This window comes from Chinchilla lanigera, unplaced genomic scaffold, assembly GCF_000276665.1.
Source record: "Chinchilla lanigera isolate Chin_1 unplaced genomic scaffold, ChiLan1.0 scaffold00001, whole genome shotgun sequence".
Taxonomy (NCBI): Eukaryota; Metazoa; Chordata; class Mammalia; order Rodentia; family Chinchillidae; genus Chinchilla; species Chinchilla lanigera.
Window position 1 is genome coordinate 4,339,973 of NW_004955402.1, and position 27,807 is coordinate 4,367,779.

General features: G+C 51.4%; 1 protein-coding gene across 1 annotated transcript in view; it reads left to right on the top strand.

The window, feature by feature from the left end:
* Positions 1–27,807, top strand: part of Lama1 (laminin, alpha 1) — a 115,744-nt gene that overhangs the window by 58,558 nt on the left and 29,379 nt on the right. Inside the window, exons 20-39 of the mRNA XM_013517659.1 lie at positions 356–462; positions 689–869; positions 1,308–1,444; positions 2,401–2,637; positions 3,814–3,957; positions 5,095–5,274; positions 6,027–6,212; positions 7,148–7,275; positions 8,185–8,305; positions 9,562–9,699; positions 14,139–14,260; positions 16,766–16,852; positions 17,570–17,763; positions 18,690–18,832; positions 20,554–20,643; positions 22,546–22,657; positions 23,476–23,638; positions 26,395–26,605; positions 26,777–26,893; positions 26,999–27,159. Of these exons, the coding sequence (XP_013373113.1) occupies positions 356–462; positions 689–869; positions 1,308–1,444; positions 2,401–2,637; positions 3,814–3,957; positions 5,095–5,274; positions 6,027–6,212; positions 7,148–7,275; positions 8,185–8,305; positions 9,562–9,699; positions 14,139–14,260; positions 16,766–16,852; positions 17,570–17,763; positions 18,690–18,832; positions 20,554–20,643; positions 22,546–22,657; positions 23,476–23,638; positions 26,395–26,605; positions 26,777–26,893; positions 26,999–27,159 (2,959 nt within the window). The remainder of the gene's footprint in view (positions 1–355; positions 463–688; positions 870–1,307; positions 1,445–2,400; positions 2,638–3,813; positions 3,958–5,094; positions 5,275–6,026; positions 6,213–7,147; positions 7,276–8,184; positions 8,306–9,561; positions 9,700–14,138; positions 14,261–16,765; positions 16,853–17,569; positions 17,764–18,689; positions 18,833–20,553; positions 20,644–22,545; positions 22,658–23,475; positions 23,639–26,394; positions 26,606–26,776; positions 26,894–26,998; positions 27,160–27,807) is intronic.

Genomic DNA, 27,807 nt, shown 5'->3' on the forward strand with positions numbered 1-27,807 from the left:
TTAATACAAGTTGCCTCTGACCTCTACAATTGCAAGGGGTGCTCAAAGTTCGGGAACTGCAGTCAGTGAGATCGCTGCTTGTGCATTTTCAAGTTTTTCTCGAGGGCCGGCGGTGTAGTGAGTTTTCTGCAGTACATGGCATGCCCTAGGGCCCCCCATATAAGGATAACACCATCTATTGAGAAAACATCGTACTATTTTTCTTTTTCTGAAATACTCACATTTTTTGGGCAGCCTCTGTCTTTCCCTCCCTCTCTCTGTATATTTGTGCTTGTGGTGATGCTGTTGGGCGTGAAACGACCTTGCCGTCCTTGGCCCCGCGTGACCGTGAGCGTGTCCTTTGTGTGTGCACTAGCCTGCGGCTGCCACGAGACCGGCTCCCTCTCCGGTGTGTGTCATCCTGAGAGCGGACGCTGCGACTGCAGACCACACGTGACGGGACAGCGGTGTGACCAGTGCCTGGTAAGAAGCTCCCTGCCCCCTGCGTGCCACTTGATTGCTGTCACTGAACTCGTAACTGAGAAAACACGTCCTCCCTGGGCGTGGCCTCCCAAGTTCCACTTTCAGAGGCCTGGAGGTACCACGAACCCTGGAGGCTCTAAGGGGTGACCCTCGTGTCATCTGGGAGATGTCCTTGCTCCCGTGCTCACTTCCCGGCTCACGGGACACTTCCCCTCTCGTGCTGCAGCCCGGCTACTACGGGCTGGACTCTGGGCTCGGCTGCCTGGCCTGCAACTGCAGTGCGGCAGGCTCCACCTCGGGCGAGTGCACGGACCAAGGCCAGTGTCACTGTGTGCCGGGCGTCGCCGGGAGAAGGTGCGACCGCTGTTCGCACGGCTTCTACGCGTACCAGGATGGTGGCTGCACACGTAAGCCCGCGTCCTCACCGGCTCCTTGTCCCAGGCTCCCCGGGGCCTCCCTTGGCCTGGCCCAGCCTCGGGGACCTCCTTTCTTCACCCTTGGGACCTCCTCTCTCCGGTGGCCGTTGGGCACAGGTGTAAGCGCTGGTCCCAGCCCTGAGCCCCTGCTCGTGTGAGCTGAGGTTGTCTCTTACCTTCACTTAGCTCTCGTTTCGTCTGTGAAATGACAGCAGGTCGTTATGCTCAGGGACGTGGGGGGGGCCGGGTGTCCTCCCCCATCAGGTCTGCTCTCCAGGTCCCCACGCTGGCCCAGCTCCCTCCCTTCCAGAAGGGCCCCGGGGTGGCGAGAAGTCTTCAGGGTGCAGGGCCCGGTCTGGGTTGTCTGCAGCTGTGCTGCCACCCGGCGATGCCATACACCCCACCTGTGAGGACCCCTCTCTGTTCCAGCCTGCAGCTGTGCCCACACTCAGAACAGCTGCGACCCCGAGTCCGGAGAGTGCATCTGCGCCCCTCACACGCGGGGCCCGAAGTGCGAGGAGTGCGAGGCGGAGCACTGGGGCTGGGGCGCGGAGCGAGGGTGCCAGGTGGGTGCGCCTCACACGTCCTCTCGCCCGGAGCTCCCGCTGCTCGGCCCCGCTTCCCTGTCCAGTTGCTGTGCTTAGCTTGTGGGAGAGCTTCGCAGCTGCGTCCACAGCACGGTACAGCGGGCACAGCGGCACTCTCCTGTAGGCCCAGCTCCGTGGGAGGCTGAGGCGGGAGCTCAAGACCAGTGTGGGTAACAGTGGGACCTCGTCTCAGTCAATCACCAATCAATCGACCCATCGGTCAGTAAATAAACTCCTTCTCCTTGCTGGGACGGAATACCTGACCCCAGCAACTTCAAAGGGGAGAGGTTTATCCTTTGTCTGGGCTCACGGTGGGTGGACCTTTCAGTCCACCAGCTGGCGCCAAGGCAGAGAGGGCTGGCAGAGAGAGCTGCTCAGGCCGTGGGGACAGGAGGCAGAGAGACCCAGGGGAGCCGGGAGACGGGCGCACCCTTCCCCAGTGGCAGCCCCTTCCGGCCGACCCCGCCTCCTACAGCAAGTCAGCTCTGAGCCCCACCCACTCACCTTCCGAAAGCCCCCCACGAGCACCGGAGGTTTTAGGGCGGGCATCTGGACATACACCATAGCAGAAGCCTCTGAATACCTGCAACATGGACTATTTTCCAAGAGAAGTTGTCCCCATTTCACTGGGGGCTTGCGTCCAATCTGGGCGACGTCCGGTTTTTGGTAACTTTGTTAGACTGGGTTGGGTGCGGTTTGTGTTGGAAGCAATGGAAGGTTTACGTGCCCCCTGCAGTAATTTTTCTAGGCTGTTCAGACCGGCTGTGTTTCATTTGGCTCCTGGCTTTGGCCCAGCGTGTCTGGGCTCTGTGTTCACAACCGCGGTGGCGGGGCAGGTGCTCTGGACGGACGGGCTCGGTCCCGTCAACCCGCTGTCGGAGACTCCCGCGTGCGCGGCGGCATCCGCAGCCCCTGCTCTCTCCCTCCCCTCGCAGGCCTGCAGCTGCAGCCGCGAGGGCTCCTCGGGCTCTCAGTGCGACCTGCTGTCTGGCCAGTGCCCCTGCAAGGCCGCGTTCGGCGGGCAGCGCTGTGACCGGTGCTCCCCGGGATACCGGGGCTTTCCGGAGTGTGCCCCCTGTGCCTGTGACCCGAGGGGGGCGGTGGCCTCCACCTGCGGCCCGGACCCGCGTGTCTGCAGCTGCGCGGAGGAATCCGGCGCCTGCTCCTGCAAGGTACCCGCTCCCCGCACCGTCTGCCTCTGTCCCTCTCTCTGGGCTCCTGCTGTTGCATGCACAGCCGGGTGAACGCTCTGATCTTACGGCCTCGCGCTCCTCACTCTGCGTGTGCCGCAGCGACCCCTGCGGGGAATCTCCAGCTTTTGTTACAAGCCTCGCTGTCAGCACTGCTGGAAATGCTGAGCTCCGCAGTGCACTCCCCTGGGCCAGAGCCCGACTGAGGGACACAGAGCACAGGGCTGGAGGTGGCTGTGACTGCGGAGCCAGGAGGCAGCGATGCTCCCACCTGTCTGGGCAGGGGAAAGAGCTGTGTGTGATTTTCTGGGAGGTGAGAGTCCGGCATCGTCTTAATCTCACGAGCATCCACTGGTTTTCCTGAAGGGCTTTGGTACCAGGAGGGCATGGCCACCTTCTCTGGGCCTTTGTGCAGGGAGGCTTGTGGGTTGGGGTTGACGTTTGGCTGGGGGATGCAGGGGGAGGCCCCGGAGATTCTAGGGCCTGGGAGTCTTGGGACATCCTTCCCATGTTTTTCTTGCTGCATCTCAATGAACGGTTGTGGTCTCAGAGGATCAGTGCTGCCTTAGTAATCACCTCTCCCTGCTGAAAGAAGGTCAGAATCACCTGAGGGCCAGGTCCACTGGTGCACACTGTCATCCCAGGCAGTTGGAGGCTGAGGCAGGAGGATTGCAAGTTGAAGGCCAGCCCGGGCAACTTAGCAACAACTGTCATAAAATAAATTTTAAAAATAAAACAAAATAGCTGGGGGTACAGCTCAGTGGGAGAATGCTTGCTTCATGTATGTGAGGCCTCAGGTTCCATCCCTGGCAACAACCATGCACACAAACACACACACACACACACACACACACACACACACACACACACACACAGAGGAATCACTGGAGGACTCCAGGCAGATCTCCCGGCATCCCAGGAGACTGTCTTCAGAAAACATAAGGGAATCTATATTTCCCAAAGCTCCTAGAATGATCCTGATCATGCACCGTACTTGGAGTCCCTGCCCGAGTCTTTGCAAGAACACTGTTGGTCGAGGGGGCCTCACCTCCGATGTCTGGGGGTCTCAGATGGTGTTTGTGTTCCACCTCTTCTCTGTACACAGAAAGCGCATCTGTCTTTTCGGGCCCCTAATGAGCCATTCCTCACTCCCCACAGGAAAATGTCATCGGCCTCCAGTGCAGCGAGTGTCGTGTCGGCACCTTCGCCCTGCATGCTGATGACCCCCAGGGCTGCACCCCCTGCTTCTGCTTTGGGCTGTCGCACATCTGCATGGAGCTGGAGGGTTACGTGCGAACCCCAGTAAGTCATGCACAAGGGTCAGGCATTTTAACCCTGGCACCCTGGGAACTGGGTCAGGGAGGGGAGATGCCGAGTACTTAGAAGGGGTGATGGGAAAATACAGTTAATGTTTAAATTGTTTAAAAATCTTATCACAATGAAAGACACATTGCTGGGAACAATACGGTGTGTTCAAAGTGCTGGGGGTGTCCTGAGGGGGCTAATGGCAACTTGTCTTTTTACTGTAACACATGATTTATTTATTTATTTATTTATTTATTTATTTATTTATTTTATTTTTATTTTTTGTTTGTTTGTTTGTTTGTTTTTCTCCGGTACCGGGAACCGAACTCACGACCTTGCGCTTGCCAGGCAGGCGCTTTTGCCGCTGAGCTAAATCCCCAGCCCCAGCACATGTTTTATTTAAACATCAAACACCATTGATCAAATGTTTACGACAGCTTCTGTCAAATCCTCATCCACCTTATTCACTGGATCTGGCACCGTGTGACTTCTGGCCCTTCCCCAAAGTCAAAATGACTGAAAGGGGAGCGTTCTGAATCCATTCAGGACACTGAGGCAGTCAGGACAGCACAGCTAGACTCTCGGGAAAGAGGACTGCAGAGCTGCTGTGGAAAGTGGCTGGGACATGGGATGAGGGTGTGCAAAGTGACGGGGAGTTGTTTGAGGAGGATTCCTGATAATGTGTCTTCCATTGTACATTTTTAAAGTAAACATCCACCGTGTTTTTTGCTCATAGCATGTCCATCCCTGCTGCCTTACGGCCTCAGAGTGGTTCCCTACAGGAAGCGGAGCTGGGCCTCTGCTCTCCAGGGAAACCACTGCAGCGGGGACCAAGGCAGCTTCAGCTTTGCCCCATACCAGCCTGTCTGTGAGGCTGGGTGGGGACAAGCTAAAGCCACAGCACCCTAGCCATCTCTGGTTCTAAGTTTTGCCCCAGTACCCCAAAGCCCTGACCTTAAATGCAGTCGTGTGAGACCCTTGTCATTCATTTGAACCCAGCTGTTTACTCTCAGGAGAAGCCTCACTATGCCTGTGTTGATCACAGAGCTGCTGGTGTGGGAAACGCTGTTGGAGTCTGGCGAGCAGACTCGGGTGCTTAACTCCAGGTTTCAAGTGTGTCTTCCCCACGACCAGGTGACCCTGGGCGCCCATCAGCCCCTCCTACGCGTGGTTTCCCAGAGCAATGTGACCGGCACGACCGAGGGTGTGTATCACCAGGCCCCCGACATCCTGCTGGACGCCACAACCATCCGGCAGCACATCCACACAGAGCCGTTCTACTGGCGGCTCCCGGAGCAGTTCCAGGGAGACCAGGTGAGGGCACACGGGGCTGCCTTCCTCCAGGATGGCGATGTTAGCTTAAAACCTCGGTGTTCTGTGCTGGCCGGCCCTTAGCATGCAAAGTTACTAAATCCCTCTTCTAGGTGGGGAAGGCGATGTTTAACACGTAAAATTCCCCTCAAATTCTGGAGCTATAAATCTTTTCATCATTGTTTTAAATCTTTGAAAGTTTAAATCATATTATTTTCTTCCTTTTTAAAGCAGTCATTCAACAAACATATATTGCTTTTTTAAGTATACACTCGATACAGGGCTAGATACAAGGTCCTGGGAAACCCGTCCCAAGAAGGCAGCTCATTTTGGCCGGGCTGGGTAGGAGGGAGAAACCCTACTATGAAAGAACCACGGAAGGTGCAGTTTCCATTTCTGTTTATCTATAGAATCACAGTCTATGTGTGAATTGAACTTGATTTTTAATATTTGCAAATATACCTCCAGTGCTCCTATGGATGGATAATTGTTACTCCAAAGGAGCTTGAAAATAATTAGAATTGTTACTACACTGGTTTACATAGGAGCTCACCATTGTTGGTATCATCAAGCACTACAGCTTTGATTGGTTTAATAATTCACAAGGGAGTGGTTTGAAGGAAGCAAATCCAGAGCGCAGATTTCGCCTGTGGATATGTATTTTTAAGATCCAAGATTTCTCTGATAGGCTGACGATAACCTGTTTTAAAGCCAGAGCACACCAGGGAAGTAAACAAGTGTCTACTATCTGTTAGCTCCTGGCCTACAGTGGCAAGCTGAGGTTCAGCGTGGCCTTCTATGCCTCTGGCGGAGCTGGGACCTTCAACTTGGAGCCGCAAGTTCTCATCAAAGGAGGCCGGACCAGGAAGCAAGTGATCTACACGGATGCACCCGCGCCGGAGAACGGGGTGTGGCAGCATCAGGAAGTGGGCATGAAGGAGGTGAGCAGGGACCCTGTCATGCACGGCGCTCTGGCGTGACTTCGCTGTGGATGGAGTGGAAGCTCCGAGCTACAAAAAAGCACGAGCAGCAAGGCCTCGGATGGCATTTCCTTGGGTCCAGCAGCATTTCCCAAAGTCTGTCGAATCTCATAGCCTTCTTCACGCGCAGTTTTGATTTCTAGGTTGCAAATACCCATGGCCAACTGAGGTCCCTAGATGAATGGAAAATTGCAGAAACAAACAGCTCATAGGTGTAGACTGCGTGAGGAAATCTCACGCTGCCCTGGCTCCCCCCCCTCTCCGGTGTGCATGCGCTGGGTGCTCTCCCTGGCATCTCAGTACCCGCACCGTCCGGGTTTCTCTTGCTTTACCTAATAATGGCCCAAGTTAAGGTGCTGGCAGTTGTTAATACAATGTTGTAATTGCTCTATTGTATGATTATTGTCCGTCTCTCATTGTGGCCGGTTCATCAATTCAGCATCATCGTAGGCATGCGAGTGCAGGAAGAAGCACAGTGTGTGCAGGGAGTGCTCCTCTCTGAGGCTGTAGACACACTGCGCTCTCGGAATGGGTCCCCGGGTAAGGGGCGACTTCTGCCTGAGGCCCGTGTCAGTCACTGGTCGGTTTCCACTGATTTACTCCTGTCCTGCATCCTTTCCCAAGGCTTTGCCCTGTGGAAACAGGACCGCAGAGTCGCTGTGCCCCTGGCATCAGGGTTCCCTCTCCTCAGCCCCCAGGTACTGCGTGGCCGACCTGTCTCGGTCAGTGGCTTCTCCTGGGGCCCTGACAGGAGGTGTTTGACAGTTACCTTCGACGGCGCACCCAGAACCAGGCAATTTCTAGGGAAAATTGTGAAAGAAACATGTCCTCTGTCAGGTCCTATGCCTGTGATAATTTGTGCTTTGGGTGTAACAGAATGTGTTGCTCATCCACAGGATTTCTGGAGATACTTTAATTCTGTCTCTGAAGAACCTGTTACCCGCGCAGATTTCATGTCTGTTCTCAGCAATATTGATTACATCCTCATAAAGGCATCCTACGGCCAAGGCCTACAGCAGAGCAGGTAAAGAAGCTTCTAGAACTCTGTTTTCCTTGTTTGACCCAGAACTGAGAGAATTTGGTGCATTTAACTGCTGTTATGAGCATGTTCACTAATATGTGCACCACAGCTCCTTATCCCAACCTGGTTAAATATTAATATCATTATGGAATGGAGTGTGTGAATATGAAATTAGCCACTGACCATGTAAGTCCACCAGGGTGGGATCTTAGATGAAGATTTTTTATTTTTATTTTTTTTTGGTACCATGGATCAAACCCAGGACCTTGCACTTGCCAGGCAGGCACTTGTGCCACTGAGCTACAACCCCAGCCCAATATTTTTTAAAATGCTGTTTTCTTCACTTGAAAGCTGCATACCCAGTTCTTTGTAATGACGTATAAAGAATGTTTCTCCTACCCAATTAACACTTCACCACGCAAGGACAACTATTAAGTCTTCAACAAGCCAGAGAAAGATCTGGAGTAGTCTTTCGGGTATGATTTCCATAACATTTTTAAGTTCTTAAGTGTTGGCCAAGTGCCATCACTGATGCACTTCACTGAACTAACTTTATTTATAATCTTTTTTGGGGGGTTCTGCAGCTTGAACCCAGGGCCTTCACACTGAGCCATGCCCCGGACCCCTTCTATATTTTGTTTTGTGACAGAGTCTGGGCAAGTTGCCAAGTAACCTGGACTGGGTTACTTACAACTTGCAGTCCTCCTACCTCAGTCTCCCGTAGTGCTGGGATTACAGGTGTGCACCACCATGCCCGGCTTTGTTCATGGTCTTGAGTAGCTGCTGCTCCAAGCTGGGAGGGAATCTCTGGCGTAACACATACGCAAATGTGTGTTGCCTGGCGCGTTTCTGTCACATGCTTCAAGTGTTCATGATTCCTTTCCGCTTTCCCTGGCGCACTGTGGTACACAGAATCTCCAACATCTCGATGGAAGTTGCCTCGGAGGCCGGGGGCCAGCACCCCGTGGGGGAGGTAGCGTCGCAGATCGAGCAGTGTGTCTGTCCTCCCGGCACAGCTGGCTTCTCCTGTCAGGTAGGGATCTCCAGGGAAACCCTCTGGCCGGGTTTGGAGTTGAGCTGTGCTTGTTGCTGGCCGCTCTGTGTGAAGAACAGAACGCATAGGCCTCTGTGTCATTTTCTCTTTCTCAGTTAAAAAAAGTGCAAAATTTTGGTTTAATCTACTTAACACCACATTTACCATCTACCTGTCTTTTTAAATATGGAGCTAAGCCAAGCGTGGTGGCACACACCTGTATTCCTTGCACTCGGGAGGCAGAGGCAGGACGATCATTGTGAGTTCAAGACCAGCCTGGGCTACAAAGTGAGCGCAAGGCCAGCCTGAACTGCATAGTGAGACCCTAGGTCCAAAAGACTAAATAAATAAATAAATAAATAAATAAATAAGGAGCTGGAGTGCTCTGTGTGTTTAATAAATAAATAAATAAGGAGCTGGAGTGCTCTGTGTGTTTAATAAATAAATAAATAAATAAATATGGAGCTGGCATGCTCTGTATGTTCAATAAATAAATAAATAAATATGGAGCTGGAGTGCTCTGTATGTTTATGCTGGTGTGCAGCCGGTCTGCAGAACGCTTTCTGCCTTGCTGAACTAAAAGTACACCCCTCGGCCTCTTCCCACCCTGAAAGCAAGTGTCTTGCTCTCTCTGTCCTAGCTGCCCATAGGACTAGAGCCCCTCAGCATTTGTGTTTCTGTGACTAGCTTATTTTTCTTAGTGTAATGTTCTCACGGCCGGCCCAGGTCATAGCATGTGACGGACTGTCCTTCCTTCTGAAGGTTGAAGAACATTCCATCGTATGGACATGTTCATTTGGTTTGTTGACCCCTTCCGTGGGCGTCTGGGTTGCTTCCATCTTTTAGCTGTTCTGAGTCACATGCTATGAACAAGGTGTGCAAATACCTCTCCCCATGCCGGCATTCGTTCTCCTGGATGTGCACCCAGACGTGGAATTGCTGGACTGTATGGTATCTAGTTTTCCGCAGTTTCTGTGGCATCTCGTGTCCTCCCCGCAGTGCCAAGGGCTCTGGTCCTCCCATCCTTCAGCAGTGCTTGTGACTTCCTGTTGCCTCCACAGGAAGTGCCCCGGGGGCGTGGGTAGCACCTCGCTGTGGTTTGACCAGTCTTGCCCTGGAGATTGGAGTGTTGACCTTGGCTGGTGACCGCCGCCCACTCACCTGTCGTCTGCTCGCCTGTCTTCTCCAGAGGAGTGGATTCAGGGCCCCCCTGGGTTAGCCGGAGAGCTCACTGTTTGTGCCCTTTGCCCCCGCAGGACTGTGCCCCTGGGTTCCGTAGACAGAAGCTCCCAGGAGGCGGCGGCAGAGAATCCCGGGCCCTGCTCGCTCCCTGCGTGCCCTGCAGCTGCAGCAACCACAGTGACGCCTGTGACCCCGAGACTGGGAAGTGCCTGGTATGTGAGCGTGCGGGTGCCGGCCTGGGCTTGCAGCCAGTGTAGACACTGAGCGCCCCGTTTCTGCTCTGTAGTCACCAGTCCTTGGCACAGCGAGACCTGCGATGTACCTGAGTATACCGTGGAAGATGTGAGCCTGCACTGTGGGGACTGCTTAAAGTGAAAAAATTATTTCAGAAAGAGCCACATTCCCACGAGTCCCCTCAATACACTCTCCCTTGCTTCAAGCACACGTACCCCAGGGTGCTTGCGACTTTCTGAAGTGGTTCTGCACGTCCTCTTTCCTGTCTTTAGCCGCGCTGTCCTGGCTGCCTGCATGTTCTGAATGAATTCACATTCACCTTTCACCATCCTCTTGAACTTGGGGAGCCCAAGGTTACACGGCACCAAAGGCAGTGAATAAGGCAGGTGAGGACAGTGTCACGTTCTGTGAGCCTGCCTTTCTGTTGGACGGCGCTTGCCGCAGGCCTCGCTTTATTTTGATCACACCTCGTAAAGGTAAGAGAAGGATTTGTAGAACTGCTTCAGAAAGTGGCAAGCATGAGGTAGTGTGTCCAAGGCTAGGGGAAGGATTGAACTGGTGGCAGTATGTCTTGACTATAATATATTTTTTAAAAATTTAAACATTCACTATATATTTCGATCACCTTGTATATTTTCTTCAGAGGGACTTAGCTAAATGGTCTGAGGTTGTCAGGGAAGATGCTTTTATCAGTTTTATGCTGCGCTGAATTTGTTAGTGGGCGTGGCTGGGAGTCAATTGACCGGGTCTGGTTTCTACTTGCTGCACGGGGGACTGGAGTCAAAGTAGATGAGAACTTTAGGTCAGAGTCCGAAGACTCCTGGAGAGATTTTGAAATAGGTTCATGCAACATAGATTGTTTGCTTCTTTGTGGAAAGTAGCGCCCTCTCCTTGCATTTCTGAAACAGTACCCACTGGACGATGACAGTGAGTCATTCATGTCACAGTTCACATTTCTTCCCAGTGCCCTGCCTAGACCCAAGTTTGGTCCTGGAGACATGGGGAAGGCTCTGGGAATGACTGAGTGACTCAGACAGAAGCTTCATGGCCATGACTGAGGGCAAATTCTTGTGCCCATGGTTTTGCTTATGTTTCCCAGCACTGACTGAGGTGAAATAAGCAGATGCTCCAGACTGCTACCATCCCATCCTCCTCGGTAACTTATGGGAGCATTGGTCATTGAGTGAATTCCGCAGAGACTCACGCGACTCTGGCAGAAGTCATGGAAGGGAAATGAGAGAGATCAGGAGGGAGACCTACGTGAGCCCTGGAGCTGGGGTAGGGCCCTGTCACGGGGAACCAGACTGAATTGGGTCCCTGCTGGCCCCAGCCACACTCGGCCCCATCGGCAGCCCATTGTGCACGGAGGTGACGCGCACAGATGAAGTCAGAGGCAGAAGCGCTGCTCCATCTTCCGCTGTGATGAAGGCACGAGGGAAGCTCTGCTGACTCCGCTGCTTGCGAGCAGTGAGAGGCCTCTTGGTCCTGCAGGGTAGGGTGCCCCCGGCTGGGTGAGTGCACCTGGCTGCGACACTGGAAAAACCCTTTGTTCACTCTCATCGCTCACACTCCAGGAAATTCAAAGACCTAAGAGAGGAAGCGGAAGTTCTCACATAAGGATTTAAGGGCAGTGGATTTCAGGCAACCAGAGTGAGATGGAATTAGATGCAATTAGCTGGGACGGTGCCTTGACCCAGTCTTGGGCGTGAGGTCACACCTGTCAGTTCTTCCATGCTTCGCCTTTTCCTCGGTGTAGCTTTAACAAGATGAGTTATTCCTAGGACACTGAATCATCGCCTTACCTTTCCTGGCCCAAGTCTACCAGACGGAACTTATCAGACCACCGATCTATTGATGTGTACACTAGAAGTAACACAACCTGCTCAACCCAAGGCATGAGAGCAATCTCCTTAGACCACACAAGAAGTCTCCGTGGGGTAAACACAGGCAGAAATCCTTGGGGCTCTGGGGCAGCAGTTTGCCGGATGCCAGGAACCCCCCAGAGACCCATCCCAGGCCCCTTAGTTGATATGGTAGTCTTGACAAAGGCCACGCGCACATCAGAGGGCTGGACACGGATGCTGTGTGGAGACTGCTCTCTTCCAGGCTCACAGTGTTGAGCAGAACACGTTTTGATCCCTGCTTCTCCTCCTGACAGGTCTGCATCCTGCATTTTTCCCTAGTGACTTCCTCACTCACCGTGACCATTTATCATCAGTCCCTATAACCGGTGCCCCTTGCACAGACGATCATGTCTGTGCTGAAAGCGCAGGCTCTCTGGGTTGCAGTGTCTCTCAGTCCTTGTCAGAACCCTTTTGCATCTTAAGTTTCAACAACATCCAGCCCTGGCGATGGCCTCGTACATACCCACGATGGTGGGGCGCTCTCCTCCAGGCAGCTCACCTTTGGGCAGCTCTGATCATCCCTGGACGTAGGTCCCTGGGATCATGCACCTCTTGCTACAGCTTTCTTCTGTGGAGCCATTGAGATAAAGCAGTAGTTGGGATTTGTTCACGAGAAGCAGCAGCGTCTTCACTTGCAGAACTACGTACTCCAGTCTGTCTCCATTGTGTCCTAAGAGACTGGCTTGTGCCCGGGCAGGCTGTGCCACCTGTGTCCATGCCTGGTGGTCATGGAGAATGCTCGTTCTTCTGTCCTTCAGCCCGAGGTGTCCGTGTTGCCATTCATCTGTAGAGCCCAACACCTTTACAGTGTGAAGGAGCCCATGGGGGTTGCCCTCTGTAACTCGAGGGGCTCTGTCTCTACAACAGCTTGAGTGTCGTCTGAGCTTGGAAACCTTACATTCTTCCCGTCAGTCCATCCTCTCACCGCTTCTTCTTCGTTGTCTGAGATCAGACTGTCTCTTCCCTCCTGAGGCTTTTCCTTGAGAAATTCCTCTTGTGGTTCAGCGCAACAGTTCACTTCCCTTTAATACAGTCTCCAGCTATCTATTATGGGGGTGGGCACCACGATGTCTAAGCGTCTGATTCTGTCATCAGGTATATAAAATAGTCCCCTTGCTTTGCATCACTGGACATTCGGTGTTATTAAAAAAGGCATTGGCTTTGATAAGACCTGGAAGGGAAAGACCAAAGACCATGAAGCTATCCCAGAGTCCTTCTGCCATGGCTGTTCCCTGCCATTCATTTGCAAGAGATGTAGCTGAGCCTTTTTACGTGGCAGAGACATTGGCAGGCGTGCTGTGTGCATCTCCCACAGCAACTAGTGCATCCCACCCTCTGTCCATCCTTGCTCTTCCACCGCTCACTGGGGCAGCTGGTCCTCAGTCCTCTAGGACCTGGGAAACCAGGACGCCCACCACGCATCATACGCTAGGGGGAGTTTTCCATGCACAGTGGACGACAGCCATGGAAAACCTGGAACTCTGCTTCCATCTGCCCCAGCATGTGTTCCCTGTCAGCGCTGGGCTGTGTTGTAAAGCAAGCATCCTGGAGTGTTTTAAGGAAGAGGTTGCACATGTCACTTCTGAAGCCATGTCCCTTGGAGGGGCCAACTGGATCCCTGTGAGGCCACTTTTGATCCGCTGAAACAGGAGTGTAAGGTGAAGCAGAACAGTAGTGGGCTGTTTTTTAAATATAAAAGGGACTTTAAGCGTAGCTTTTTAAACATTCCTGAAGGTTTACCGCTCCATCATCCTCGCTGCCCAGGAGGAAAGGAGGGCAGTGGGGACTCACTCGGGGCCGTGGCCTGCATCCCGCCCATCACTCGGACGCACCGAGACACGCAGAGCATGAGAAGATTCAGGACCAACACCGGATGACAGTTTCGTGGTCTCCTAGTTTAGAAACTGCTGTATTTTTCTCATAGCAAGACCCCAGGTCCAACTGCAGCCACCAGGTCTCCCTGGACTCTCCTTGGTTATTGCACCAGGAATTGAACTCACAACTCTTGCACTTGCCGGGCAGGCCCTGGGCTGCTGAGCTGTCTTGCTGGCTATCTCCTTGGTTATTGCAGAACAGGTGGTGGTGCTCTAAGCCCATGTGTTTTCTTCCCGCCCTACTTCCTAAATCTGCTGCTCCCTCTCCGGGCGTGTGATCACCAAAGCCAGGCAGAGCTCGTGTCGTTTCTTGGGTCACCCCATACTTTAGATCCACATTTTGAGGTCCTGAAAGCCGAGTGCCTTGGGCCCTGCGTCTGCTTTCCTTGGGACGAATGCGCTGGTCCTGTCTAGGCTGTGTTGGAGGAGTGCGGTGTTGGCAAGAACAAAGGCCACAGAGGTGAAATGGTTTCCAGGAATTAAAAGTTGAAAACATGCCGCTCCTTCCTTGAGAACTGGAAAAAGGAAAGAGGAAGCCGCGCACGGTGACAGGAGGCGTGGCGTGCTTGGCTGTCACCCCGTAAGCGCGGCTTCTAACCATGTCCCGTTTTTCTCCCTCTCCGAAACTCCGAACTGCAGAGCTGCAGGGACAACACGGCTGGGGAGCACTGCGAGCTGTGTGCTCCCGGCTACTACGGGAAGGTGACCGGCGCGGCCCACGACTGCACCCCTTGCGCCTGTCCCCATCGCCACCCTGCCAGGTGAGCTCGCAGCTGCTGCCCCGCCTGACCTTCTCAGTCTCAATCCTCGGTCTCTGCTAGTCAGCCCCTCCTGTGCTGACCCAGCTGGCTTCAGGGGAGAGCATTCCATGCTCATAAGCAAAGCCTCTATGAAGCTCTTGGGTGTTAGTGTGGAACAAACTAAAAATTCAGTTTAGTCCCCAGCTGTGTATCCAGCCTGCATAGAGATGAAGTGTTGCTAACTTCGTGACTAATGATACAAAAGAACCCAGTTTCTGTTTAATTGAAGGGAATGGGTCTATAATTTATATGGAATGGTACCCGATAGTGTCAAAGAGCGACCTAGTGCTAAGACAGGCTGGTTTCTATGTCCTGCTCAGGATGCTTGCATAGAATTAGAGGAATGCAAAAAAGAGCCAGAGATTTTTAGCAGGAAGTAAAGGATGAATGGGTTCTCTGTTGTTCAAATGAAGATTATTACTCATAAAGAACGTATTATCACTTAGAGTATATGGCAAAGGCATCAAATATTGGGTTAAATAACCTTCCAAGCAAGTGGACGGCAAAGGCTTAAATAAATGAGCCAACTGAAATGATTTCAGAGCTCCAGGAGGGTCTAACTCTTATAGCATTTGATATTCTGTGGGTTTAGACAAAGACTGCTCTGGGCAGCCCACATTTATTTGGTTTTCAAACAAAGGAGGGGGATACTCAAGAAAAGCGAATCTGAGCAAGACTTGAGAATCCCTTTAAGGACTTCTCCAGGTAATATATTATGTTAATTTAGGAGAACTATGTTATCTCCAGGAAGGCCTTCACAGCAGGAGTGAGATGCCTGCAGCTACAGTCTCCTTTAAGTTAACTGGATTTGGAGCCAGAGTCCTCAGCTGTGGTCTTATGTCATCCTTTGAGGTGCACAGCTTCACATACCTCAGTGGGGACCAGTAACTCATAGGAGGTTCACTTGCTATGAGTCCGCTGCCGATCTCCAGACAAGGGCCTAGGCCTCCAGCAAACTCACAAGTAAATGTGGAAAGCCAGTTGGTTAGTATTAAATCCTGCTCAGTACCATTTTGTAGTGGTCTCCAACAATCAAACACAGAGCAAATACCAAATATTGGTGGCCTAAAATGAAGCTTTCTTTTTAATATTTATGTAAAGCTCCTTTTATCATCCCCAGAAACACAGCATTTGATCATGAGGACAATGTGAAAGGGACTACATCCACTTGCCTTGTAAACTACCAAGCACCCTGAAATTTGTTGTGGTTTTTACTTGTTTTTTTTTTTTAATTAAATGTGTATATAAATGTTGACTTGTAGGCTCAATTCCTGTGGTCGCTGCTTCAGAGGTTGGGCATGTGTGTAAAGTGGATGTGTGTTACATTGCCCGAGCTCACGAGCAGTTCGGAGGCAGCTGGCAGACCTGCCTCCACGGGTCAGATCACGTGGATGCTGACACAGTCCTAGAGCGAATGTCGAGCCGTATGTGAGAACTCGGTGTCCCGGCCACAGTCAAGGGTTAGCCAGTGCCCACTGGAAGTCTATAACTGAATACGCAGTGTGACCCCATTTCAGAAAAAGCTCATTTCCATGTGAATATCTGTGTCTATAGGCACATGACTGTACGTGTCCAGAGGAATGCTTGGAAGGATAGTTTATATTTCTGTTTTGCACACATCTATACTGTTCAAATACTCTTTCAGAAAAGTTGCTAGCGGTCCCCCAAGCCCACATTATAAGTTGCACCAGGAGGAGGAGATTGTTATACTCTTCAGAAGAGACTGTGACACGGGAACCTTCCATGTGTTGTCTGAATCTACATATTTGTGTTTCCGTTGAAGTCTGTCCTCTTGTTATTTAAGGAGAATAAGGAAGTCAGACTTGGGATAGCGCTGATGAGTCCCGCTGGACTCTTATCTCACCAGTGAGCAAGGGTCCAGGCTTGATTCCAGCCAGGTTTGGTGTCAGATGTTCACAGGTTCTGGGTTCGTCTCTGGTGCCTGAGAAGCTTAGCACGTGCAGGCGAAGAAAGGAATGCACCCAAGGCTGAGTCCCTAAGGAGGTCGACGTGGGGGGAGTCATGACCCTTCCAGACTCTGTCCTCTGCTTCCTCTAACTCAGCACATGACGCCCTCCCACCTCAGTCCATTCATTTCCAGCTGGCTTTTTGCTTTCCTCTGATTGTTGCCTTAAATCTCAGAGTGAGACCTTTGCCTACCCAGAAAGCTTTCTTGGGTGACTAATTAGTTATCATCCCTAAGATCGGTCTTTTCCTCTGCCCCTCCTTGACTGCCACTAAAAAGAGCCTCCTGCCTATCTTGGCTACAAGCTGTACTCACATTTATATTGACAGTGTGTTGATGTTCATTGGTTTTGCCCAACAGATTTTAACTCTAACAAGCTTCTCCAAACATCCAGTGTCACGCTTTACTTTAGCACCACTGAACAGCGATGGATAAGCATCTGAAGAAAGTTTTGAAGTTGTATATCTCAAAACTGAAGGGCAAAACTCTTTTTCTTCCAGTTTCAGTCCCACTTGTGTCTTGGAAGTTGAGGGCGGCTTCCGCTGCAATGCCTGTGCTGTGGGCTACGAAGGCCGGTATTGTGAAAGGTACGCTGTGGGACTGTCACAGGAGACCTCTCGGGACACCACGCTGTAGGACTTCTCATCCAACTCTGTCCAGGGTGAACAGATCCCCCGAACTAGGTGCCCGCAGATGTATAAGAAAAGTAAGAATACATCAAACCAAGAGAGCCAAAATCCTGTGATCAGGCGCTAGCAGCCTCTAGGACTGACTGCCCCCTGATTACCCTCTTCAGTAACCTTTTATTCAGAATCCACCCAGGAGGCAGCAGAGGAATCTGAGAGTATCAACTGTTTTAGCAAGGATAGTACAACTCAATTATCACAGGAATGCAACCTGACCAGTAAGCCATCATGTTGCCTGCCTTCGCCCATATCTCAGCAAAGCATCTAGTATTGATCCTGGGGCTTACAATGCTTATGCTAGACTTCCTCCAGAACCCAGCAATCATGGCTTGGTCAGGCCTCAGGCAATACACAAAAGAGTAAAGAATGTTCTTCTCCACACCACGCCTTTTGGAACGTCTTAGACATATTTACAGTGGCGACTGGGGCGTCAGTCTCAATTTGTATGTGCATGATTGATGCGGCCCTCAGGACTGCTGCAAAGCAGGGTCGCCAGCGGGCACTGTGTGCTCTGTTCCATCCTGCAGGGATGAGATGGTCCGAGGCAGGGACTGGTGTGGACTGCACACGTGTGTCCTAACGTCTGTCCTAACGTCTGTCCCTCGTGTCTTTCCGCAGGTGCTCCGTGGGCTACTATGGGAACCCTGGGATGTTGGGTGGCAGCTGCCAGAAGTGTGCTTGTAGCCCTCAGGGCTCTGTGCACGGCAACTGTGACCCGCTGTCCGGGCGGTGCGCCTGCAAGCCGGGGGCCGCGGGGCTCCGATGTGACGACTGCCAGCCAAGGCACCTGCTAGTGCACAGCAGCTGTGTTTGTGGGTGTCTCTCCTCCCCAGGGTTGCAGCAGTGTTTGGGATGCTTCCCTCGCCGAGGAGAGCTGAGTCTGTGGTGCCCGACTGTCCTGTTGTATTTTATATTTCACTTGCTTTCTTAACTGAGCGTAGGCTGTGGTTGCATCTCTGTAATTCAACCTTTAGTAGTGCATTTGCACGCTGAGGCAGGAGGTCCCAGGCTGCTCCCCCTTATTTCTCTGGCAGCCAGAGCAGCCCGGGAATTTCAACCTCGGCCGCATTCGTTGTTCTTCAGGGGAGCCGAGGAAGGGTCGGCACAGGCGAGGCAGCACCCCCGATGGGTCACTGGTGTCACGCAGTCTCACTGCAGCTGCAGGCTTTCTTGTTGGGTTTTCCAACGCTGGTTCACCTTGCCAGCAAATGCAAGACGTCGGCACCTTCGAGTCACAGGTGGCTCTGGGTCAGGAAGGGGTGAGGACCATGGTGCGGAGAGCTTTTTCACTTTTTTGTGTTTGTTGTGAGCAAAGCCTCCCTGTGCTTTCTCCGTGTCCTTCCCTTGACCTTGCTGCGGTCGCTCTGGGAAGGGCCGGCTGGGCTTCAGCTGGAATTCTTTGTGGTGGGTCTGAGTTAAAGACGAGCAAGGGCACCATGACAGTCAGTGCAGAACGGGCCATGCCACACTGAGGCCACTCGTGGGCTCAGCTGCCCCTTCCTGCGTGACCTCTGGATGTCCCTGCTTTGACCTGAGCCTCAGTGTCCCCCCTATGGGAAGGGGCGCTCGGCACTACCTGCCAGACCACCCTCCTGCAGCCGAGTGCGACTGAGACCAGATGGTACCAGGGGACAGGCGGGTCCTCTGCCACCTAGGTCAGCGCAGTGCAGTGGCTCCCGAGGCCAGGGGACACAGGGCCGCCCCTCGGCAGTGCTAACTCCCCCTTCTTCTCCCCTAGCGTGCGACGATGAGTGTGTGGGTGTGCTGCTGGGGGACCTGGACCGTGCTGGCAACGCCATTCTGTCTGTGAACCTCACCGGGATTTTCCCTGCCCCCTATGGAGTTTTGTCAAACCTGGAAAATACAACGAGATATCTCCGGGTAGGTACAGGAAGAGAGAGACAGAGTCCTGGGGCACTGGGAGTCACTCAGGGTGGGAGCCGCCACCCTCCTACCCTGCGCCTCGAGGAGTGTCCAGCATTGCCTTGAGGGGGAGGTGAAGGCGACCTCATGGTCTCACGCAGCCGGGTCCCTGTGGGCTGGCTGTGTGGTTGGAGAGTAGCTCCCTGGAGACCTCCATTCACCTTGGATCCCGAGGGCCAGGAGCACCCATGGGCTCCTCTCTAGGTGAAGCTTCGGGTGCTGGGAAGGCAGCTGTCCTGACACGAGCGCAGCTCCTCCGGCAGCATCCCCTTTGGTGTTTCAGACGAAGCCACTTGTTGTTCCGTGTACTAGTCCCCCCTGTAGCCCCAGGGCCCAAGAGTCCTCCTTCTCCAGGAAATTATGAAACTCTCCTAGTAAAGCCTAGCTTTACACCGCGTTAACAAGGCATGGTGAAAATCAAAGGGCGGATAAGAGACTGAAATAGTGGATAGCATCCTCTCTGGGCACTTTTAATGCTAATGGGGAAAAGTTATCATTCTTCAGTTGTGCTTTGTACCTGTACCTTAGGGTTTGAGATCATCTATTCACTGTGCTGAGCAGTAATAAACAGGAAGAGGGGTCCTAAATGACCACTGTTAGATAAAAACCTTTGTTAGACTTACTATTTCCATAGGCATCTGCGATGGGCCTGGTTTGGTGGTCCATTCTTTAGAATGGCCCTTTCTCTGTAACAGTAGTAAAAAAGGATGGAGAACTCTTTTTTGTGTGGGTTATTTTGGATGTATTTTGTTTTTTTGTTTTTTGAGACAAGGTCTCACTATGTAGCCTAAGCTGGCCTTGAACTCGTGGCAATCCTCCTATCTCAGCTTCCCAAATGGTGGGATTACACGTTTATGCTTCTAAGCCTGGCTAGGATAGGGAACTGTTAAAAACTGTTTTTATGCTATTTTTCCTTAAATAGCAAAACACGTTTTTGAAAGGGAATAACTTCTACCTCCATTAAAATTCTAATAGGAAAGAGATGTAAAGAATTGTACTTTCTGCTAATTTGGGCCCAAGGTTATAGAACTTCTTTAAATTTATCAAGTGAAATCGTGGATGATTTCAAAGTTAACTGATTTTGAATGACTTTCTCTAATTTAAACTATCGGCCATCCTTCACGTGACTTGTGAGGTTTATATAAAGTCCCAGTGTTATCTCAGTATTTGCAATCTGATGAGCTTGACGAGGGACACATCCCTGAGGCAGTAACATAACTGCTGCAGCAGGTTGTTGTAAGGGTTAAGTAAAGTCACATGGATAAATAGAACGGTGACATACATTAAGCACTTTAATTATTAATAATGATAAAAGCTCTTTATTGAGCATTCCCTTAACTTTTAGCTTAGTAAGCATTTAAAAATTTTTGGCATAGTTAAAATGCGTGACTTTGATATTGAAATAAAGCCAGACTTTTATCTAAGAATGATGGTATTCTCCCACTGTGCTTAAATCACTTTAAATTTATACCTGTTTATTAAGAACCGTGCAGAAGGTGGTGGTATGGAATCATGATGGTATAAATGAAGCTTAGGTAAGGTGATTTGCTTTATTTTTAAATGACAGCTTCAAGGAAAGTAGAATTTCTGTGAAAAAAAAAGAAATAACAGGTGATTCTTTGATACGAAAAAGAACATTTTATTTTGTAGCATTGTACTGTTTCCTTTGTTCTTCTTAGGAATCTCTATTAAAAGAAAATTCCCAAAAGAATTTGGCAGAAATTCAACTTGACAGTGTTGCAAAGCAAGTGGACGACCTGCAAAACCAGGTGAAGAGCCAGCTGCCGGTCTGCCTGGGGCAGCCTCTTTGTCATCTAACCGTGTTGGTTTCCGCGGTTTGGTAGGAAAAGCTGTGACTTAATTCTGTGTGCGTCTCTTCTGAGGACAGAACGGGACAGTCACTTTGGAGCCTGACTCCCATGGTCCTCTCTGAGCCCCAGGGCTGGTGGGATGTGCGGAGGTCGGTGATGCTCCCAGACTTAGCAGGCAGATGAGCGCCCCCAGGCCTCCGCGTGTGTGGTGTCTGCCACACTCAGGCTTTGGGCCAGGCAGTTCTGATCTCAGCACCTGCACTGGCAAGGAAGGGAGTCCTGACAGCAGTGAATAATTTGTTCTGTTTGGCTCGTGCCAGACGAATGGCGTTCAGTGATGGCCGGGGAGGCTCCCCACGCGCGGATGTGGGAGTCCCACAGTCAGATTTACGGTCCTCACGTACAGATCTCTCAGCACACATGCACAGTCCCCTGAAGACAAGTATTAGCTGGCTCCGGGGGATTTAGAATTCACAAAGGTTTGAAAAGAGTTTAAGGGCTTAGGTGGAGCTTTGCACGCCTCTTGAAGCAAGCATTGGGTGTGAAGTGAGAAGCTGATTAGAATAAATTCTCTGTATGCAGGAAAGATCTCTTTGATCTTGAGTAGAAAACACCTTTAGACCTGGTCTGAGCTGTTTTACATTTTTGGAAAGATAAAGTATCCTCCCTTTACCTATTACAAAATTCCCAATGAAAATACCAGCCGAGAGGAGCTAGGTCTCCACCTCTGGGCTGCAGGCTTTGGGCAGCAGCTCACAGTCACCTTCCTAAGGACCCTGTGTTCCCCGACCCCTGCGGCACTGCCTGGTGGAGCCAGGTGCACAGCTGCGTGCCTGGCCCCTGTTCTTAGCCCTGGGGTCCCTGTCCTCTTCGCCATGCAGATGCCGAGGTTGGGCGCTGCATGCTGTGCGGTCGGGCGCTGCATGCTGTGCGGTCGGGCGCTGCTGGTTTTTTCAGTCATCGATGCACAGCGTGCCTGCCAGTAACCCCACAGGCTAATAGCAAGCGGAGGAGTTCCCGCTGCCTGCTGATATCCTGGCTGTCCTTGGGTTGTAGCTCAGGGCTCTCCTCGTGTTTGTGGTGATGTTGGGTAAAGGTCCCACCCTGCTGCGAGTCATACAGAATTGTTTGGAAATGGCCATAAAGGCCCTGTGCCGGTCAGCGCAGCACTAAACTTCTCCCACTGTTGGGCGGAGCCCTCCTCCTGTACCCTCGGCTTCTTACGTCTCTTGTCCGCGGAGTACACAGAGCGTGCTGCTTTCTCCTGTGCTTGATTTCATCTCAAGCAATTGTCTTCATTGTTCCCTAGAAGCAGCAGGAGATGCCCTGTGTGTCCGTGTGGTCGGGCATGCGCACATGCATAGACACAACATGAACGCATGCGCACAGCCTAGGTGTATAGCGGTCTGTACAGACGTGTGTGAGCACACCGTGATGTTCGCACAGTGACGGTGTTCTCAGGGTGCGTCCCTGCCACTTGAGTGATGTGTGACCGTCCCTGGGTTCCAGGGTCTTCCGGTGTAGACCTGGGGAGAGTCTGTGCCGTGATGATCAGTTAGGCTGCTTATGAAAGTGCCGTATCTTCCGTGGGTCGAATGAGGAGTAAGTTAGCTCTTTAACCTCTCAGACGGTCTCCAACCCAGAAATACTCATCTTTGTTCCCAAGACGACGCACGTGTGTCATTCCTGTATGTTTTGGAATGTGTATCTTCGGCGGCACTGAGGCTGGGACTCAGGGCCCGGGGCTTTGCCACGGAGCTCCTCTCCCAGCCTCGATTATGCTTCCTAAGAGACGAAGCAGCTGCAGACTCAAGCGTGCGAATCATTTGAGGCCGACTGACCGAGCCCTCTTTCCGCCAGCTTGCCAGCGTGCTCCCGCGAAGCCAGCAGCTGGGCAGGGCCACAGAGAAGATCCTCCAGGGCAGTCAAGACCTGGCTGCGTTTGTGGAGTGGCTGCAGAGGAACATCAGAGGTAGAGTGGGAGGGCCTGGGGCGGCGGACTCTGTGCTCCTGTGGTGGGAAGAGCCGTGGTCCCCGGATTAAACGCGTGAATAGATGTGTGTGTCTGGTGCTGGGTGTGCTACAGCTAAAGGATGGAATATTCCTGAGTTCAGCGCACCCGGTAGGTCCAGGCTGTCATCCTTAGGTGAAAGCTTTCTCTTTAAACAGTATGCAGTTTCTTTCCTATTTTCTCTGTTAAGCCTAGCGTTTGGACCCTAATTCTCCAGTTCCGGTTATGGTGAAGTTGATCGGTCCCTCCCACCAGTCCCCCAAGTGGGAGCTCACAGGATTTGGGGCTGCGGTGCAGTGCCTGAGCACGTCCCATTAGTGTGTGTGTATTCATGCGCTCCTCAGCTGGGTCTCTCCAGCTTGCAGCAAGCGATTGCTCATTTCTTAGCTATCAGAAACGTGCTCTTGCCTTTTGGGGGGATTATAGTGTTAGGGCTTAAAGGGTGCACAATCCAGGGCAGATCAGGCTTTGTGGGGCAAAAATGGAGCAAAGTATTTGAACTAAAAGTATTAAATAAAAAGAGTAGTTTATTCATGCAGAGAATATTTAGTGAGGAGCTTTGCGTACAGATGTCGTGGGGAAAAGGATGCACACCGTCCCTGCCCCTGTGGGTGCTGTGGAATACTGAGCTAAGTCAACTGGCAATCCGAGTGCATGGGATTGTGTTAGGGGATGTCCAGTGCTGGCACATTGGTGACAGAGTGGTCCTCGCCAGAGAAAGTCCTGAGCACTGGCCCCTTTGCAGGGACTTACTAAAGAATCGGGAATTTTCTCCATAGAAATCCTTGAAAAGGCCACAAATTTGAATCAGACTCTAGACGAAGATGTCCAGCTGCCCAGTTCTACTCTTCAGAACATGCGACAAAACATTGACTCTTTGCTGGCAATGATGCACAAAAGGCAGTTCGCAGAGCTGCTCCGCAACGCCTCCCTGGAGCTCGAGTAAGTTCCCAGGGACCATTCACTCGCTGCGGGTGGAGGCAGGGTGATGGGTGCTACGGGGAGGAGGAGCAATGGAAAGAAGGTGCTTGTGGCGGGTGGGCATTGTAGGAGTTGAGAGGGCACCAGGGTAAACCGGGAGACGGAACTGGCCCCTGCTCATGAGTACAGGTGGTACAGCCTATCTTTGTGCTGTTTGGTCAGGGTTTTTCTGTGACTCTACAGAGCTCTGTGGCACTGTGTATCATAGCTCAAGTACAAGCCAGTCCCTCAGAGATGAAGATACAGTCTGCCCATACTCAGGCTGTGAGCTTGAGGACAGACAGGCACAAGATTGGATGGACGGTGCTCAGATGCACAAACCCTAACTGTGTGAGCACACACAGACCCCAAAGCCCTGGCTCCCCAGCTGCAGGGAGCTAGGCGTTTCTATCAGGCTTGTTATGTGATACAATAGCAAGAGTTGTCCTTGTGCAGGTGGTGGTGAGTGTCGACCAAGGGCTGTTTGAGCCAAATGATACTTAGTTAAACTTCTGTTCTTTCTAGTGACCTATTTACACTGTCAGTTGTGTGCTGTTTTAAGCGTGGACATCTCATGCAATTTTTTCTATTTTTTTCTATATGTCTCTGTATTTAAGTACCAAATAATTACATATTTATACTATATATATAAATATATTCACTAAAGAATCAGTGAATTTTCTCCATAGAAATCCATACACACACACACACACATATATATACATATATATATATAAATTTTCCTGTTTCAAGTCATTATCTTATCAAGGTAGATATGATGAAGTAGAACCATTTAGTCAAATTGCCTTTTGAGGATTCCTGATATGCATCTGCAAATTATTTTCTACTATTTATTTATTTATTTATTTGTTTGTTTTGCCTTTTTGAGACATGGTCTTGCTATGCAGTTCAGGTTGGCCTTGAACTCACTTTGTAGCCCAAGCTGCCCTCAAACTTGCCTGAGGCTCCCAAGTACGGGGATGACAGGCATGCACCACCACACCCAGCTTCTACAATTTATTTTTGAAAGCAGTGTGCACTCCCCCCGGCAGCACACTGGCGTTAGGCATGTGTCTCTCTGGTCACTGGGCATCTTTCTGTATTGCTGTGCTTTGCTAGGGTGGCCCAGGAGGAGGGGCTGCAGCTGGAGAGTTGGAGACAGAGCCCACAGCCTCAGTGTGGCCCGAGGTGGCTAAGAGTGCGGGCGTGGGGTGGGGAGGGTCTGGTCTGGCAGAAAGGGTCCCCCAGAGCGCCTCCTGTGCACCTGGAGGGAGCGCCTGACCTTCTCCTCACACTGGATCAGTGTTGTCCGAGCTCCTGTCCTGGAGGGGTGGAATCGCACCTGCTGAGAAGCTTGTAAGGATGGCAGTCCCCAGGCAGCCCTCTCTGCAGGCCCTCAGGAGTGACCTGTGGGCTGTCCCCTCCCACCGTCCCCTACCCCTGGACAGTGCATGTGGTCACTTATAGAGTGGACACATGGCCCCAGGCAGTGGGGACACAGAGGAGGATAACAGAGCCCTTTTGCCAGCTGGAAGCTCCTGGTGCATTTGGGAAAAGTAGATTCGAGAGGAAGCGGGAGGAAGGGTGCCCTCCCCCTCCTCCAGGGCCAGGCACTTGGACTTCTTGCTCAGTATCGCTGCTCTTTCGTCTCTCTTTGGAGTAGTTACTGATCAGATCGCTGATTTCTCTGTTCAGTCATAAGTGGAACTCTACCTAAAAGAACCTTACACCTGGGCATGGTGACACAGGCCTGTAATGCCAGCATCTGGGAAGCTGGGGCCAGAGGATCGCAAGTTTGAGCCCAGCTGGGTCACCTTAACAACTTGGTGAGGTCCTGTCTAAAGATAAAAAATGAAAAGGGATTGATGATGTGCTTCAATGTAAAAAGCCTTTGGTTCAATCCCTAGTACCACTGAGCATAAAAAAACAGAGAGAGAAAGAAACCTTTTATTTAAAAAAAAAATAAGAACTCAGATTTGTGTTTCCCATGAACTCTGCTTTAGCTTTTGTCACTTGCTTCATGACCCAGCATCCTCACTGGAGTGAGAAGTGGTAAGAGTGGAAGTAACTTCGGATGCTATTCTGACGCTGCCCACGGGCAATACCTGCGCTCTGCTGCATTTCAGCCCGGAGCCCTGGTGCCTGTGGAAGTGGGGGTGTTTTACGGGGCATTTGTCAGGGCTCTTTCAAAGGTTACCTGACTCCCTGAAGCAGAGAATCAGAGGGGTAGATTTAAGCACTGTGAGGATTTCTGATGTGAAATTTCATTATTTTGTGCAGTTATACGTTCAAAATGGATTTAAAGAAGAAATTTAATGACTTGATTATATAAAGGAATGTGAAAAAATCTTTTGATTTGCTAAAGCTTGTATTTGTTAATGGCACTAATACATCTTTTAAGCAAGTTTGATCTTGAAAGCTTTTATGAAACCCATTTCCTAACCAACTACAGAAAACCCTTTGTCATATAAAGAAATCGGTAAACTCGTAGGAAACACTGAATGGCTTTCTTTTTCAATTTCTCGCCACGTTATAATGAAAGATTGCAGTTCCCATCACTCACACAGAATATGGTCCCAAGTTTTTGAGTGCAGATGAGCTTGTGAACGAAGATAGTTTATAGTGTAAACCTGCCCTTCCTGTGGCTGAGTATCTTTTACAGATTCCCTTCCCCTCCCGTTTCAGAGGTGGGAGGTCTTTTGGGCACTGACTGACGATGTGAAGCGTTTGTTTCTCAGGGCTGCTGAAGACGTACTCTCTGCGGTCCAGAAGAATTTCCAGCAGCCACAGGAAGAGCTGGAAGGATTGAAGGAAGCAGCCAGGCGCCTCCTTTCAAAGCACACCGCAGAGCTGCAGGCCGCGCAGGAGCTGCTGCGTGAGGCCGAGGCCAGGACCCAGGAGAGCGCCCGGCTGCTGCTCCTCAGCGAGGCCAACCTGAGCGATCTCAGTGTGAGTCCCATTCGCCCCCTTCTCGGTAGAAGTGGCCACCCACTGCTCCTGAGCCAATGGGATCACTTTTAGCTTCTCACAAAGTCAGCTCCAAGTCCAAGCTGCGGCAGGTGGCTGGAGACTCTGGCTTGCTTTCACAAGGCAGCCTTAAAAAGTGATTGTTCACTGCAGGATCAAAAGCTGCATCTTCAAGAACAACAGAACGTGACCTCTGAGCTGGTCGCTGAAGCAAGAGGACTGATGGATGCGGCCATGGCCCAGGCAGACAGTTTTCAAAACACTCTGGCAGTAAGTTCCTGCTGGGACGGCTCTGGTGGACTCCTAGGGACCCTGTGCACACGTACCTGTTGGGTTGGTGCTCGTGTGTCACAGAATTAATTCCCTGTGCAGCAGGTAGAGCAGCACCGCGACCAGCTGCTCTTGTGGGCGGCCAAGATCAGGAGCCACGTGGACCACCTGGTCATGCAGATGTCCAAGAGGAGAATGGTGGACCTGGTCTACAGAGCTGAGGATCACGCCACCGAGCTCCAGGGGTTAGCAGGCGTCCTGGACAGGTGAGGCCACACACTTGTGCAAAGATGATAGCTCCCATTTCATTCACTCGGCACATCTTTTCCTCCCGTGTCTGTTAACCTAGTTTCCCCCTGGTGTAAATATACTGTGGAAAAATGCAGACTGACCTGGATAGGGTCAAAATCACATCGTATGGTATACTACCAAGCTGTCCGTGCTTCAGCGAACATCTACTGAGTGCCCGGTGCGTGCTGGGTGGGATGGGGGTTCAGATCTTGCCCCCGAGGAGCTGCTCATTACAGTGAAAGATTTGCTGCCCACTGTCTGCTTACAGAAGTGTTGGCCTCTTTTCTGAGCCCCCAGTTATTCTCTCCTGTCTGAAGGTTTACCAAAGTAACTAGTACAGTTATTTTAACTTCTCATTTTGGACATCTGTTAAATGTGTCCCAAATGCCTTTAAATATGGAGCATGGTTTCAGGCCAGTGGTGGAGAAACTCATATGCTCAGGAGACTGACCAGGTGCACTTCATGAAGTATTTATCCTTTTGTCCCTTTTCCTCTGTCCTCCAAGGGTGTGACATAAGTGCTCCAGGATGTGACCTGGGCTTTGTCACTTTTCTAAAGATGTCCAGGTGACTTTAGTATACAGCAGCTGTGGGAATCAGTGTTGTAGGTCTCACCAGTGATT